This window comes from Gymnoscopelus microlampas, assembly GCF_963454915.1.
Source record: "Gymnoscopelus microlampas genome assembly, chromosome: 12".
Taxonomy (NCBI): Eukaryota; Metazoa; Chordata; class Actinopteri; order Myctophiformes; family Myctophidae; genus Gymnoscopelus; species Gymnoscopelus microlampas.
The window spans coordinates 14,291,491-14,309,566 of NC_139949.1; the positions used below are offsets into that span (position 1 = coordinate 14,291,491).

Here is an 18,076-nt window from a genome sequence, read left to right on the forward strand (position 1 = left end):
CCAAGTCAAGTTAGACTTGTTTATCTGTAAAGTCGCTTGAATATATTGACATGAAAATGTTTGTTAACCGCTGCTCTAAAACAACATTCGACAATAACGTTTGACTGACCTGCCCTAGTCGCTTATTTTGGACTTCTTTTCATAGACCTGGTTGCTTGTTTCTCTCACAAAATCTGGCAATGCTGGTCCAAGGGAAGCCATGCGTTGTTTTTCTGTACATTTTGCACATTCCTGCTTCCCGACAGGGAAAAAGGAAGCCTCAGCTGAGTTGACAGAGAGAGAAACCATGTGTTTCCCCCCAAACTCACACACAATTCGACCCGCGGGTAGCGCTCAAGAAATAACGAGCGCAGTCTCGTGACATGCAAGCCTTTTCAGTGGTGAGAACGCTGGATTTAAATATTCAAACTGTTCTAGAACGTTACAAAGTGCCATGGCAGCAGATCGCATTTGAGCAGTGGTGGAAAGTAACTAAGTACACTTACTCAAGTACTGTACTTAAGTACAATTTTGAGGTATTTTTTACTTTACTGGAGTATTTCCAGCTTTCAGTACTTTAACTTCTACTCCACTACATCTCAGAGGCAAACATTGTACTTTTTACTCCACTACAATTATTTGAAAACTTTAGTTACTTTGCACAGTTTGCAGATATACATTATTATATTATAAAACATACATTAACCACTTTAGCCCTATTTTATACATAGGCTATTTGAAAATAGCCGATCTACAAGCTCACAACGCGTCCAATTGATGGACTGCCTTAACTAGAACAGTCCTCCTCAGAGCGCAGATCTCTGCCAATCTCCACCAGGCCGGGTTTTCTACCCAGGGCCCGCAAACTTTGGAAGTCAGTCATAGCCACTTGGAATGGGAAAAAATCTGAACTTTTCAAAGAATGTTAACTAATCTTCTTAAAGAAGAATCTGAAAATGTCAATGACAAAACTCAAAGTTAAACATTTTATTATTCTAGATTCTCATTTGTTATTTATAATTATTAAAATAAAAGTTATTTGTTGAAAAACAAGTGTTTTTCTTTACAAATCAAGAGTCAATAGCCTAATAATTAAAATTAAATAAAAATCAAATCGTGAGCTTAAAGGTAGGGTAAGTGATATTTTTGGGTTAAAACAAAAAGTATTTTGTTAAAAGGTTAAAGCACTATATTCTGATAGGAATCATTACTATAGACTAGAGTGTTTGTTCAGTAACAGGAGTCTCCCCGTCTCTCCAGCTCTTTAATAAACAGAAAATACATTAAATCTCAGCCAATCAGGAGAAAGTACCCATTTTTAAGCTTCATTTTTATAGTGTTCCAGTTCCAATTTTGCCTGCTCATTTCTTAGTGTCATCACTTCCAATTTCACTTGTTTAATCTATATCCTGATTGAGTTCTCTATCCTGATTGGATAAAATTGGAAATGAAACTGAAACGAAAATGCATTTTCTGTTTTATAAAGAGCTGGAGAGACAAGGAGATTCCTTTTACTGAACAAACACTCTATAGCAATGAGTACTATCAGAATATAGAGCTATTTAACACGTATTTTAACCAAAGAAAATCACTTACCCTACCTTTAAAATCGAAATTTGAATCGAATCGTGGATTAGGCGTATTGTGACACCTCTACTTGGCAGCAACATAGTTGGCTGCGCTCGGACGTTTTGATGCTTTTGTCACCACTAGTGTGAGTCGTTAAAGTTTCTTTATGATCTTGAGCAAAGAGATCAGCCTTTTCCATTGTTATATTTGAATATGTTAGATTGATCTTTAGTATTTTATGTTTTTTAAGATGGGCAGCAGATTTGTGGGGATAGATGGGGGTTCTGGATTAAATTAAGCAGCAAACAGATCAGAAGGACATAAATAAATTGGATGTACTCTCAGCTATTTGGTTAATAATTTGGTAATTCTGACTGTTAAGTAATAGATAATGCACTTTGAACATGTCAGTTATGAGACTAACCGCACGACAGGAGGGTGCTATGGAGCCTGATGCAAAGTGCGATTATTTTCTCATAACGGACTTGCTCACAGTGCATTACCCTGCACGACTTACTTGCAAAATCTTACATTAGAAAAGTTAACACTTTCATTGAATAAATATGTTAACATATTACTGTCAACAAGGAACTACCCGGGGGAATGAAAGGTAGTTCTTCTGGGATTTACCAACAGTGTGAGGAGGGAGTTGGCTGAAAACATGGCCAGCCTGGTCATGATACAGCCATTCTATGAATAGTCAACGGCCGTTGTTTTCTGCTCTGTGTTTTGGTTCCTTTGTGCCCCGATAAGCTCCAGTGTTTCCTCAGTTGTGAATACATTTAATCACACTAGACCGGTGCCCGTTGGGCAGAATAGTCACCGAGAACGATGCAAGTCGGGAACAAAACCCATTGGGAACGCATGCCCGTCCGGTGCAATACCCGTTGTACCTGTTGTCAAAGTACCCTGTGTACCCGTCTGTGTGTCCGTGTCCCTTTCATGCACATACAGTATATATATGGTGTTCCGTGTCAGCCATGCCCAATTATGGCATCCAGGACAGTCTCTGACATCAGTACTATGATGTCATGGATGACCGATTTCCAACTCGGTGGGTCACTCCCTTGGGTCCTCTGCAATATGCATCCCGAGTTGGAAGTAGATTGGTTGGGTGGTTCTAGAGATAAGCGGGGGACTCACTCACTCACTCACTCACTCACTCACTCACTCACTCACTCATGCAGAGATTTCACTCATTTATAGAAGGATATTGTCCCTGTCGGGTGGAAACCTTGTATGTCCAAAACCATTACTTTTCAGGAAATAGAATGAAAATGTTCAGAAATAGTGGAAATAGACGATCTACAGTAGGCTCTATGCACAGCAGCCATATTGGAAAGAAATTGGGCCTCTTCTTACTTCCTTCACAGGTGTTACCAATGATACTAATGAAGGCTCTGTTCCATTCTGGTCAGGGTGCTGATATCGTGCATGTTGGCTCACTAGAAACACTCCATTTTGGTTCCCAAATGGCCCCTTATGGTGGGTGTGTAACTCTTGAGAGTATACAAATGGAACCAAATGGACCCGTAAGGTCCATTTGGTTCCATTTGTACACTCTCAGAGTTATGGGGGTCCTTGAAAATAAGACAACCACTATGCCACACTAAATGGAACAGAGCCTTAATTAGTATCATTGGTAACACCTGTGAAGGAAGTAAGGAAGGGGCCCAAATCATTCCCGATATGGCTGCTGTGCATAGAGCCTATTGTAGATCTTCTATTTTCACTACCTTTGTGCGACCCTCTTGTATGAATAAGCAGGGCATTCATTGAAAAAACATAAAAAGGTGAAATATGGAGATACATGGTTTCTTCTAGAGGTTATATGGCAATCATGTCATCTTTTTACTACAGCAAATTACTAGCTAGCAATGCGGTCATCTATCTATTGATAATTACTGATACATAGCAAGTTACCTAGTGATTCCAGTGAATTTATATTTCATCACATGACCCTTTCGACAAAGAAATGACTCTAGTCAATGACATATTTCCAAGTGAACAAAAGTGTGCCGGTGACATTTTCATGAGCCAGAGGGCGTTGTCAAACAAGACCCCACGCCAACTCCCCGTCAGCTGTCCCCGTGTACTAACATGGCCCTCTCTCTCAGTTTGCTCTGTTCGCTCTCCATCTTTCTCTCCTTCCATCTGTCTGTGCATATCTCTCTCCACAAGAAGCCACGTGAGCCGTGAGCACATGGCTAGCCCGAGTCCCATGACATCATCCTCTCTCCCTGCCCCCGCACTGCTCTGCCCCTCCCTCTTGCAGCAGAGAGAGAGAGGGTGTGTGTGTGTGTGTGTGTGTGTGTGGGGGTGTGGGGGGGGGGGGGGGGGGGGGGGGGGAGGAGACTAGGGCTGTGATTCTCAGCCTTTTTAATTTCAAGGACCCACAGTTTGATATGGATTCAGCCCACAGACCTCATTAGATAACGATTTTGTATCTCTGGGAAAATCCTCAGTGATAAAATAACTCTTGACAGTGTACATGTAAGGGGAGAGGGGGGAGATAAAGTGAAAGATGGGGGAGAGATAGAGAGAGAGAGAGAGAGATAGAGAGAGAGAGAGAGAGAGAGACCAGGGTGTGTGCTCTTATCCAGTGTGTGCCACTGGGCATGTGCGGCAGACAATTTGCTTCCACACAACTGGGTATAGTCCCGTAATGAAGGCTTGTGCAAGACCTCCCTCCCCCCATTTACACTTCCCTCTTCTTTTTTTATCACCCCATCCCTCTCCCCCCTCCGCCTCCTCCTCTCTCTCTTTTGCTCATTCCTGTCCTCCGTTGCCCTCGCGTCTCTGGCCCTCAACACTCTGTAACCATAGCAACGGATGATGGCAGGTGGTCAACCCACCTTAGTGTGTGTGTGTGTGTGTGTGTGCACGCACATGCTGCAGTGCTGCACGTCAAAAAAGCCCAGATTGTATAGGTGTTGAGTTTTAGTTGGCGTGGGTGATGATGACGCTGCCGCAGTGGGGATGTTTCAGGGATGTCTTTTCATGCAACTCCTTTTCATCTCTGAAGATGCTTTATAAGGTCACGTCCATACCTCTTACAGCAGGGACAGGAAGGAGAGTGTAGGGGACATTGGTGTCCCCCTTTTTATGTCAGGGACCCCCCAAATGAATATGTACTGCGGACCCTCATCTGAAAATATTTTGTGCCAGGGACCACCATTCAAGATTTGTGTTGTTAAAATGTTTCACAAATATTCAAAATGTTTCCGCCAACGCGATGTGCATTAGGATTAAAGCGGTTAAACAGATTTTGATGCTAGGTTAACACATTTTTCTGGGGACCCCCTGGAACCCCCTCATTGAGGGAAGGAAGGAATCGGCAGTAAAAAGTACAAGGGCAAATCTACACTAGATATCAGCAATAGGATCAAATAATAGGTAAAGTATGAGTACAAGAGATAGAAGGAGTGTACCGTCCCGCTTATACGCCTGAGACTCAGCTTACTGCCAAGTTTGAGGTTCATATGAGGACGTCTCTTTAGCATACCCCACACAGATATTAGGAATGCTAAGAGGGAGACAGCGTAGGAGAGACAGGCAGTAGGAAAGCTGAGAGGGAGACAGCAGGAGAGACAGACGGTAGGAAGCTGAGAGGAAGACAGCAGGAGAGACAGACGGTAGGAAAGCTGAGAGGGAGACAGCATATAGGAGAGACAGACGGTAGGAAAGCTGAGAGGGAGACAGCATATAGGAGAGACAGATGGTAGGAAAGCTGAGAGGAAGACAGCAGGAGAGACAGAAGGTAGGAAAGCTGATAGGGAGACAGCGTAGGAGAGACAGGCGGTAGGAAAGCTGAGAGGGAGAAAGCATAGGAGAGACAGGCGGTAGGAAAGCTGAGAGGAAGACAGCAGGAGAGACAGACGGTAGGAAAGCTGAGAGGGAGACGGCGTAGGAGAGACAGACGGTAGGAAAGCTGAGAGGGAGACAGCATATAGGAGAGACAGACGGTAGGAAAGCTGAGAGGGAGACAGCATATAGGCGAGACAGACGGTAGGAAAGCTGAGAGGGAGACAGCGTAGGAGAGACAGCCGGTAGGAAAGCTGCGAGGGAGGAAGTGCAAATGAACACTGAGAATTTTACAGTGTAGATTAGGATCCCAAACGGGTTCCATATGTACCCTTTCAGATATTACAGACCGTTAAGGGTCTGTTTTGGACCTCTGGGAGGCCCCAGACTAGACGTTGAGAAACGGTGTTCTACATAATGCAGTGTCTCTACTCTCTTTACAGTCTGTGGATGGATAGTGCCATACTATCCAATAAAGCAGAAATAACCGCAATATGTTCTCACAGTGAAGGTGGGGTCTGTCGGACCATACGACACCCCAGGCACCTTTGTAAGCCCCATTCATACTCTCAGCAGACCTGCCGGATCCACAACACGTTGTGGGCTTGCAGGTCTGCCGTTTGCAGCACCGGTGTGTGCACGGGAGCGTAAATTAGGAGTTATTACAGAGGGGAGGTGAGGGGACGAGGCAGGATGCACGACAGAAGAACACAGAAGAACAGCAAGGGGGAAGGGCGTTTAACCACTTGAGCCCCAGCATCCCTACCCTGGGGGGGGAACATCTGCCAAAAATAGCAGATCTACAGTACAAGCTTGCCACCCATTGTGAGCTTTTAGATCGGCTCTTTTCAGCAAAGAGATTTAGTGTAGTGGGGGGGAAAAAGAGCGCACCAAGTACTGTTGCAACTCGGGATCCGTTTGACTAAGAACAGAGGGTTTAACCCATTAAGACCTGGAACTGGGTCATTTTTAGATTTGAGCTAAAAAGCTTTATTTTACACTTTGGCTATTCAAAAACAGCAGATATACAAGCTCATAGCGCGGCACCGAGTGCCGCGCTATGAGCTTGTAGATCTGCTATTTTTGAAAAATCGTGAAAATGTGTGCAAATCTTTGAATATATATATTTTTTAAGCGAATATTTTTAACTCAAATCTTTGCTTCTGGGGGGTCCCTGGAACATGTAGAATCGGCTTCAGGTCTTAAAGGGTTAAGAGAGAAGGAGGAGCGTGGGATGATGGGGTGGTAGGGATGTGGCAAAGTGATCTGACGCGGCCGTCTGGCGAACCGCCCAATCGGATCGCTCCTTGTACGTAATTACCCCGTAGGTATCAGCCAATTAGACGTCTCCTCGTGCCCTCCTCTGTTCCGTCGCTCCGGCAGCCGGCTCCTCGTGGATGGGGTTGCCACGGAAACGGCCATGGGGGTGGCAGCTGTTTCCGTGGTGATTTGCGGGACTGAGGGGGATTCTTAATAATTGTATTATGTTTTTTTTACCCAGACGAGGCTGAGAGGGAGACCGTGTAGGAGAGACAGAATGCAAGAGAGCTGAGAGGGAGACTTTGTAGGGGAGACAGGCGACAGGGAAGCTGTGAAGGAAGCATTGTAGGAGAGAGACGGTAGGACCACTGAGAGGGAATCTTTGTAGGAGAAGAAAGCTGGGAAAGCTGAGAGGGAGACGCTGTAGGAGAGACAGACGGTAGGAAAGCTGAGAGGGAAACGGTGTAGGAAAGACAGACAGTAGGAAGACTGTGAGAGAGACGTGTAGGAGAGACAGACTGTAGGACAGCTGAGACCGAGACCGTGTAGGAGAGACAGACAGGAACGCTGAGAGGGAGACAGTGTAGAAGAGACAGACGGGAACACTGAGAGGGAGACAGTGTAGGAGAGGCAGACAGCAGGAGAGGGAGGCAGTGTAGGAGAGACAGACAGGAATGCTGAGAGGGAGACAGTGTAGGAGAGACAGACAGGAACGCTGAGAGGGAGACAGTGTAGGAGAGACAGACAGCAGCAGAGGGAGACAGTGTAGGAGAGACAGACAGCAGGAGAGGGAGACAGTGTAGGAGAGACAGACAGCAGCAGAGGGAGACAGTGTAGGGGAGAAACAGTAGAAAGGCTGTGGTTGGGTGTGAGTACATGCTGTTCCAGAGGTGCGTGTCTGAACCACTGCGCTGTCAACAGGCTGTTGAGATCTTTTAACCTCTTGAACCCCAGCATCCATATTCTGAGGGCAACATCTGCCAAAAATAGAATATACAACACGTTGTGAGCTTGTAGATCTGCATTTCTTTGCGAAGAGAAAAAAAGCGGTCCAGGTACAGAGCCAACTCTGGTCCAGTTTACTACGTCTAGAGGGATTAAGTGGTTAATTGTTTAGTTGCATGGCAGCGCGCATCATACACCCGTGCATGTGGCCTGTTCTGGCCAGACACATCTGTTGGAAGACTGAAGCTTTGTGTTAAATACAATGTCCATTGGCAGTGCTGTGTCTGAGTTGTCGCACAATGTGTCTCGTTGAAGAGATGAATGATATAACTTGGAATCTTCGCCGTGCAACCTTTAAGGCACGTCTGGATTGCTGCAGAAGCGTCTGTACAGACGTACTGTACTTTGATATCCATGAACGGCATTCCTTCTCTTAACCCTTTAAAGCTACAGAACAACCAAGTGTTGAAGTGTTGCTATGGCGAACTGCATACATGAAAAGGGTTAAATAGAAAAGCTAACTGGTTCATTGCAAGAATGGGTTTTTCTTCCATTCACGGAGTGGAGCAGGAATTGTGGAGAGAAGGGGAGTGGAAACGTTGAAAGAAAAACATGATTGATTGACACTTCACTGCGTCATCTGAGCGCTGAAAAAAGTTGAAGCCTGCTCAAAAACAAAATAAAATTGTAGCGTGTCACGCAATGTCAAGTGTCGGGTGTCAGTTTGTAGCTTTGTGTCACTGGCTTCCATTGACAATTACTTCTAACCTGATGCTTTGTCACCGCTAGTGTGAACGCAGCATCAGTCGACAATTCATACCTGACCTTAACCTAAGCCATAAGTCAGGTATGAAGCCTTAAGTCAGGTATGAAGTCAGGTATCTGGAAGTTCAGGGAAGCTATTTCTAACCCTGAAACAGTGAGGTGCGCTCAAAATGTGTTCACCGTGCAGGATTTTCCTCATTGTCATCTTAGAAATGCAAGAACACACACAGGCATGCACGCATGTATGTGAGCGCGCGCACACACACACACACACACACACACACACACACACACACACACACACACACACACACACACACACACACACACACACACACACACACACACACACACGTCAGGGAGGTTGTTTAAGTTGACTGGATGTGTGTTGGCAGTAGCAGGGAGTGTGTTCGTGTGTTGAGACGTCACGTAAGGCTCCAAGGTAAACAGCTTTGCTCACTGGACTGAGCGGCCTGGAGTAGGAACATGTGTCCCCAAAGGCTCATTTCTCACTATCACTTCCTCTCTCTCTCTGTCCCCCCTCCCTCTCTTTCTCTCTCTCTCTCCCTCTCTTTCTCTCTCTCTTAATTCAATCCCCTCCTCTTTCCTTCCCCCTGTTCTCTCCATCCTCCTGTCTTCTATCCTCCCTTCCTTTTTGCTCCTTATCGCTCCCTAACAGGACAATAAAAGACACCATTCATATTCCATCAGACACTTGTGTGCAGGGAATTGAATCCATCATATTGTTGCTGTCGGGCATAAACCTTGGATCTCTATATTTGATCTTTTTCACGTTTTTTTTTCTTTCATAAGCTAATGTCCTATTTCGTACTGTCATATGACAGCGCAAAAGTAGTAAAAACAGCAGATCTACAAGCTTACAATGTAACACGTTGTAACTTGTGATGTGGTTAAGTGTGTCTGTGGGTTATATCAATATTTAACCAATGAAAAGTATTAAAAGAACGTGTGACTGAATAATAACTCCATTTGAACACAGGTTCTTTATTCCAATTCCTGAAAAGTCACGGTTGTGGACGTACAAGGATTGATTACACACGGCAGCGACTGTGTAAATAAGGCTTTGCTTATGCACTTTTCACACCAGAACTAAAACAGTCATCTTTTGCATAGCGAGGCCTTCGTTTGAGTTCAGACCTTTCCTTGAAGGTTGATATGAGCAGTGGTGGAAAAAGTACTCAGATATTTTACTTAAGTAAATATTGCATTGTAGAAATACTCTGTTACAAGTAACAGTCGGGAATTCTAAATTTACTTGAGTAAAGGTACAAAGGTATTGGTATCAAAATGTACTTAAAGTACCAAAAGTAAAAGTGAAATGGATGGATATATAGGTCTGAAGTGGTTAGTGTATGTTTTGTAAGAATAAGCTGAATCTTCAAAGTAATAACTAGTAATTAGTAAGTAAAGTTTTCAAATAATTGTAGTAGAGTAAAAGTACAATATTTGGATCCGAGATGTAGTGGAGTAGAAGTAAAAGTATTGGAAATACTCAAGTAAAGTACGAATACCAAAATTCTTTACTTAAGTACAGTACTTAAGTAAATGTACTTACTTTACACCACTGGATATGAGAATATTTTGCTTCTTGGAAGTTCCAAGACAAACACCTGTACCTGGCCCAGTCATTACATGGACTCGGTGCGTTGAGGGCGTGTGAACACACGCGGTACTTTGATTCCATTTTTCATTTGTGGCGCTCAGTGTCCCCACAGCCGCCGGTCACCCACTCGTACCTCCCCTCCCTCTGCAGTAATCTGTGTTAATGTCTTTAGGCAGGCAGGCATACACGCTGTTTTTTTGTGTGCTGCTTGCGTCAGCTGAGCCACACACAAAGTGGGTCACACACACACCCACCCACACACACACACACACACACACACACACACACACACACACACACACACACACACACACACCCATACAGGAGCTCCAAAGGAAGTAGGGCTGCAACGAACACATTTCATAATGAATTATTCTGTCGGGTATTGTTTTGATCAATCTATGCTTTAGGTAATAGAATTACAGTAAAATAAAGTAGAAATTGATAGTAAATAAACATTACGTAAATGTATCTGAACTTAAATGAAAACGTTTACCAGCCATAAAACATGCTTTTCATTTTATAATAAGTAACAAAGGCAGGTATTCACATTTTAGTGTGGATCAGTTATTTTAACATGACATATCACTAAACCGATTCGGTAAGTGTTTGGTCAATTGATTATTCGATGAATAGTTTCACCCTTTCTGGAGAGGCTGTGACCTTTGACACTTTGTCTCTCTCCGCTTAGTCACAGTTTTCTCTCTGACATGCTTAATTTATACTTAGTTGCGCGCCAGTATCGTGCACCAATAATAGAAGATCTACAAGCTTTTTTCAGGTGCAACATTGGCACACAATCCAGTGTAAATCAGGCTTTATGCTGCGTTCACACGGGCAGATACAAAGATACAGTCTACCATTCATTTTCAATGGAAGCCAGCGACATGAAGTACAAAGCAACATCCGACGTTTGTAGCTGCCACAAAAGATGCAAAGATGGAAAGCTACAAATACAAGTTGAGCTGGGTTCAACTTCCAGATACAAAACTACAACTGTAGCTCTGATGACGGACGCACGCTTGATGACGTCAACGACTGTGTTGAGCAACACAGATACAAAGCGACAGAGCGATAAATATGCTGTGTATCTTTGTGTCTACCCATGTGAACGCAGCATAATTCTCTTAATTTCTCTCATTTTGTCTCTCAGTTGTCAAGTCCGTCCACAACGCGTGTCTGGTCCATGAGAAAGCTTTGCTATAAGTTGACCTCTGTTGTTCCATATGACACCCATACACCCACCTGTGTCTTATTAGTTATTAGGACACAGATGGGTCTACCAGTGACATCACAGTAGTAGGGAAGGCTTTGGACTCAGCTGACCTCCACTTTATAAATAGTTATCTATAACGCCAGCTTGATGTCCAGGAAATGGGAGGGGCTTCTCTCAGTGCCACGGTAAAGGAGACTGTATTTGTGTGTGTTTATACATTTATACATGTGCTTACCTCTGTAAATGCTATCAATTCATATGGCACCCTTTGTAAAACCAGACTTCAGAAAACCAGCACACAATGAAAATACAGCGACAGTAACAGCCAAGCCGAGACAATGAAACGGGCCCTTGGTGTTTATTCATTATTATTATGTGTATCATTCTGCCAGCTAGATATTGTTTTACCGTTCCATCTTATTGTATTACTGGATGCTGGCTGAAATGAAAATCTTTTCAGCCTTTGTAGACATGCTACTGAAAGTCCTTGAATAATAACATTTCCGTTTGTACACTCCATTTGGTTCCTACAGTATATCACTAACTTAGCTGGAATTTGGACATTTCCAAGGTTGTTTAAATAAGCACCAATGATTATTTGCAAGTGTCTTCATGCAGATTCACGGTTCAGACAGATCAAACTAAATAAGTAAAGCAGGGGTCTTCAACAGGGGGTCCGGGCCCCCTAGGGGGTCCTCAGAGTTACTACAGGGGGGCTGCCAAATCTTGTTAATAGGATTGCATCCCTATTCTGAAGAGAACTTTAGCCAAACTTTGCAGATCTACAAGCTCACAGCGCCTCGCACTGCAAGGTGTGTAATTTTATACAATATGTTGTGGGGGTCCCTGTTTCATCTCTCTCTCAGCTAGGGGGGTCCTTGGCCTGAAAAACGTTGAAGACCCCTGAAGTAAGGCATTGATTGGGGGGTGCAGCAGGTGAACATACTGTACGCGACATGTCTCTGTTTGTGTCAGACTCTGAAACATACTGTACATGTCTCTGTTTGTGTCAGACTCTGAAACGTAAGGAGAAGGAGTATGAACACGAGATGGAGCGCCTGGCGCGGGAGAAGATCGCCACGCAGCAGCGCCTGGCCGAGCTGAAGAAAGAGCTGAGTCAGTGTATGGACATCACAGAGATAGACCGCGTCCTCAGACAGACCGTCCAACCCGAGGACGACCAGGCCTCCACCTCTACCGCATCAGGTACACACACACACACACACACACACACACACACACACACACACACACACACACACACACACACACACACACACACACACACGTGTATGTTTGTATTACTATACTTGTGAACATTTTTAGGATGGCGATTTTATCAATGCCATTTGTACAATCTTTGGCCATTTTAAGCCTAACCCAACAGCCGTAAATAGTCAAGCTCACAAGTTGTGAGCTTGTAGATCTGTTATTTTTGGTGCACAACACCGGTGCACAATTAAGTATAAATCAGTCATAACTTCAACCCTAACCCCCAAACGTAACTTCTAAATTCCTAACCCTAATCCTAACCTGAATCTTTACTTATTGTAAGCCTAACTGTAAAAAACCCTTTTAACATATAAAACAACCATTTGTCTTGTGAGGACCAGGATTTTTTTTTCTCAAATTCTACTATACTTGTGAGTACATTTGGCCCTTACAAGTATAGTATATAGTATATATAGTATATATATATGTATCAGTGTAGTAATACATGTACCCACACACACACACACACACACACACACACACACACACACACACACACACACACACACACACACACACACACACACACACACACACACACACACACACACACACACACACACACACCATGCTGCTACAGAAAGCTCTTCCCTGTGAGACTAATGGTCCCTTTCCTCTCCACAGAAGGTGAAGACAACTTTGACCAGGACATTGAGGAGGACGTGTCTTCCGCCCCTCGCCCCCCGTCCCTCCCAAAACCCATCGCCCCCCTCATACAGGCCCCGCCCCTCCTGGCCCCTCACCTGTCGATCCAACACGCGGCCCTCCCGCTCTCTGGGGTCCTGACCGCGCCCTCCCCGACGGGCCCCTCCGCCCCTCAGCCCATAGCCCCCGCCCCTCCCCCGGTCTCCGCCGTAACGCTGGCTCCGCCCCCGGCCATGCAGGTGCAGCCCACGGTGATCGCCCACCACGCGGCCGTCTCGCACGCCTCCGTCATCCAGGCCGTCAATCACGCCCTGCCGGCCAATCACAAGCACCTGACGCACATCGCCCCCTCGCCGGGTCCCGCGTCGTCCTCGTCCTCCGTCGTCGTCCCTCAGGCCATGGTGGCCGCTCCCGCCCCGACCCCGCTCACGGTGACGCCCGCCGCTCACCACCACCACCCAATCACGGCGCAGCCCATCGGACACATCACGGTGCACCCCGTGGCGCACCTGGGCGGCCCGCTGCCGCCGCACCTGTCGACGGCGCTGTACCCGCAGGGCGTCGCCATGTCCCAGCCCACCATGGTGGGTCACATAACCCACACCTTCACCCACCTGCCTCACGTCCACGCCACCCACGCCGCCACGCAGATGAACGCGGCGGCGGCCGTGATGAGCCAGGGAGGACAGTCCCTGGGGAAGCCCACGGCCGTGTTGGCCCCTCACCCGCAGCTGGTGGGCCAGACCACTGTCCTCAACCCTGTGACCATGGTGACGGTCCCACCCTTCCCTGTCAGCACACTCAAACTGGCCTGAAAGAGGGACATATGGATGGATGGATGGATGGATGTGAAACCATCTGAATGAGCCTCAGTCCTGTCTTAAGAACACAAAAACATTCCCCCATAGATAAATGAACTCTGGCGTCTGGTGCCTTATAGCAGTGGTTCTCAAACTTTCTTCATTTCAAGGACCCCCAGTTTGGTATGCATTTGACCACGGTCCACCATAACGGGCCCTTACAGAGCTGTAAGGGTCCATTTGGTTCTTAACTGTCAATAACCTGGGTAGGGATCCCATGGAACCCTTCTCAAGAACCCCTGGGGGTCCCCGGACCCCTCTTTGAGAACCACTGCTTTATAGGCTTTGTGCGTAGCTGTATTCCCAGGTTTGCCGAAGCTGTCATACCCGTTTACTGTTCCGGTTCATTTCCCCCATAGCTTTGTTCGAGCGGCTCAGCAGCAGATCTGGACCAGAAACACATTATGAAGGTGTCCTATCTGTTTCCGGGTTCAAATCTAATCACAGAGCCAATCAAACGAAGCTATGGGTAAAGGACCCAGTGCAGGAAACGGGCGTGCCACCTTCTGGAAAGAAACCAGGGACTTCAGATCCTATTGCCTAGAGATGATCTTTGGGGATTTGTTTGAGCATGTGCGTACGTAAGTACATAACCAGGACGTTTCTGCAGAGAGAGTGGCTTAGTCTGTCAACACGTGAAAACTCATCTCTGTTGTCTAGACAGGACCTTCTATCTTTCCCTCCGTCCTCTCTTTCTTCCCTTGCCTCCTTCTCTCCTTCTTTCTTCCTCCCTTCCTTCCCTCCCGCACTATACCTTCCCACGTTTCCTCAGCGTACAACCAGAAGCACTAACATAATAAGCTCAGCGCTCACACTCAGGCATCAAGGATCTACCTTAAATATTCTTTCATTCATTTAGGGGTAGGGCTGGGCAATACGGTGTATTGATGTTATGTCAATATTGTGATATGAGACTAAATATGGTTGGGTTTTTCCAGTCTTTTCCGGGTTTTAATCACTTAAGCCTTATTTTCAGAAATAGGCTCTATGCACAGCAGCCATATTGGAAAGGAATTGGGCCACTTCTTACTTCCTTCACAGGTGTTACCAATGATACTAATGAAGGCTCTGTTCCATTCTGGTCAAGCAGAGTCAGGGTGCTGATATTGTCCATGTTGGCTCACTGGAAACACTCTGCTACACCACTGGGTCTCAAAGTGTGGTCCAGGGACCTTCATGGTTCCTTGAGGGGGTTCCAAATGGCCCCTTATGGGTGTGTAACTCTGAGAGTGTACACATGGAACCAAATGGACCTGTAAGGGTACATTTGGTTCCATTTGTACACTCTCAGAGTTATGGGGGTCCTTGAAATTAAAAGGTTTGAGAACCACTGTGCTACACTAAATGGAACAGAGCCTTCATTAGTATCATTGGTAACACCTGTGAAGGAAGTAAGGAAGGGGCCCAATTTCTTTCCAATATGGCTGCTGTGCATAGAGCCTATTGTCAAGAATTCTCAAAAATGGATACTGTATTATTGTCACACTATTGATGTTGAGGTATTTGGTCAGAAATATTGTGATATTTGATTTTGTCCATATCGCCCAGCCCTATTCAGGAGAAAAATGTATGTGAGAGCGATTGATTAGTCTCTGGCGATAGTGGTATGTACTTGTTCTGTGTTCCATACTCCCTCCCCCCAAAAAACGAAATAACAACGATGTCATCAGTGAGGGTAAAAAGGCCAATACATACTCCTTCCGGCATTGGAAAATCTTCCGGGTCGGAAAGGCTTTCAGAACTATAGTTCAGAGAGTCGGGACATCTGGAGGTGCACGGGTTCCGAGGAAAAGTTCTGAAACCGCCTTTCCGATGCTCGGAATAACGTCAATTTGTAGTTATATCACCTCCCCTTCCGAAGAAAATTTCGGACGTCGGGAGGAGTATGTATTGAGCTTAACCACTTAAATCCCATATGGGTAACCGGAGTCCCTCAGGGCTCAATACTAGTGTCTTTTTTTGTTTTGGGTTATTGTGGGGAAAGCTCTCGCTAAAATTACAAGCTCTGTGAGTTTGTCGATCTGCTATTTTCTGTTCAAGCCTTCCCCACAATAAGAATGCTGGGGTTTTAAGTGGTTAAAGCGCACCTCTCAGTGTTGGTAAGATGATGTAGTCGGTGTGTGTTTGACAAGTGAGGCTGAAGATAGTCGTCAGTGGGTCTGTAATGTAGGGGTACAGCAGTTAATCAAACTAATAGACTTAATTGATTATAAAATAATAATAATTATAATATATTAAAATAATTAACAAGCCTACAACAAGTTTTGACGCGACACGTGAGATTGTAGATCGGACATTTTCTGTATTTTTTACATCATTGTGTGATGAAGTATTTATAGAATAGGGCTTAGCTGGTTAATCAGACTTATTAGTCGACTGATTTAGTCGATTATAAAAAAAACCGATTATTTCGATTATTAAATCGAAATAATCGAAAAAGTAGTATCAGTAGAATAATCGCTGAGGAAATAATCGATAGTTGCAGCCTTAACCTGTATCTCCATGCTTTTTTTGTAGCAGACACCAGGTGCTTAACGATTGCCACCCCCAGATTCCAGGTTATCAATCCCACAGAGAGAAAACAAGTTGAAGCTCACCATGGCTAAATGTTCAATTATAAGCTTTGATTCACCTTCAAAACGATGGCTTACACATCTTCTCGACACAGCAGTAACATAGCACCCTCTACAGATGGTCACAGCACACAGCTACTGTTAGTGGCACCAAATAAGCACTGTGCAGGCCAGGGTACCTAAATGAAGTCCTGAGTGGCGTGTAGAACAGGAACTGGATCAGGTCCCAGAAATGGCACACAAACAAGTCTACAAAAGTAAGGGGTTAAGGCTATTAACCACTTAAGTCCTATATACTTCGTCATATGATGAAAATTGAATATAACAGATCTACAAGCTCTCAACGTGGCACAATGTGATGCATTGTGAACTTGCAGATCTGCTATTTTATACGATTTAAAAAACAAAAGTGATCATTTTTGTAAATCGTTGCCTGTAATGATATGCCAAAAATAGGGACGCCAAGGTTGAAAGTGGCTTAATCAGCACAGGTACGCACGACCACAGATGTACGACTCAATTGTTACTTATGTAATGTGTGAAAAACAATGTTTACCTATTCTTCATATGCCCTGCCGCTGGGGGTAAAAAAAAAAAAGAACATGGCAAAAATCTACAGATCAATCTACAAGTCAATAAAATAATGTATGGAAAAATGTGGATTTTGAAAATGTAGGAACCCTGAGAATGTTTGTGTGCGTTTACATTGAGTTCATGGCTCCACACAGCCCTCTTGCCAGCCTAGACTCATGACTACATTTCTGTCTCTCTGTCCGTCACATTCTAATTTGTTGTTTTTCACCAGTTATGTATGAAATGTATGAAATCACATTTTTCTGGCCCTTGCCTTTTTCTTTCTTTATTTTTTTTGTTGCTGTTTCTATATGTATGTATATGTGACTATATTCTGTTTATATCCTGTACTATAGCTAATCCTGCTGTTTCTGATGCATGGTTCTAATTTGGTTGTACAGTTTGACCCCCTGTGCATGTCAGCGCCAATGTACCGTCCGTTTGCGGGCGAGGTATGTTTCTTTATATATGGCGTATAAAGTCCAGAGTCCAGATTCCATAGCTTAGAAGGAAGGCCACGCTGTGATTGGCTAGTTGGTTGTCAGGCAACCGCTGGTGCTAACGTGACCGTCCCTCCGGGATATGGGGCTTGTTTACTCTTACTTTTTATTTTCATACAGAGGCGATGTACGGGTGCTAGGTGTATCGTATGTATGTATGAGCAACGTTCGTGTATTCACCTTCCTCAACACTGTGATAAAACCCTCAACGAAATGTATACACACGTAATGAATGAATGGAAAAAAAGAAATACAGTCACGTTTGTTTTTTGTTATTTTATTTTGGCCACTTTTGTGAGTTCCACTGAGACGAGTAAAAAAGTTGAAAAGAAACAAAAAATTACTTTTTTTTTTCTTGCTAACCTAATGTCTGATATTCAGTTTGAGTTTTGTAATATTTGTATGTACCTTTTTTTTGTAAATGTGTGATCGTATGCACGTTTAGGCATTTGAGTGTATGTAGTTTACAAAATTTGACCCATGCCCGTTTA

General features: G+C 44.7%; 1 protein-coding gene across 2 annotated transcripts in view; it reads left to right on the forward strand.

The window, feature by feature from the left end:
- The window catches only part of mntb (MAX network transcriptional repressor b), a 33,783-nt gene extending 16,670 nt beyond the window's left edge, over window positions 1-17,113 (forward strand). For both annotated transcript variants that reach the window (XM_084074770.1, XM_084074771.1), the window contains exons 5-6: window positions 12,176-12,368; window positions 13,059-17,113. In XM_084074770.1, coding sequence (XP_083930896.1) covers window positions 12,176-12,368; window positions 13,059-13,894 — 1,029 coding nt within the window. In that variant the 3' untranslated portion in view covers window positions 13,895-17,113. The remainder of the gene's footprint in view (window positions 1-12,175; window positions 12,369-13,058) is intronic.
- Window positions 17,114-18,076: the final 963 nt, after the last annotated feature.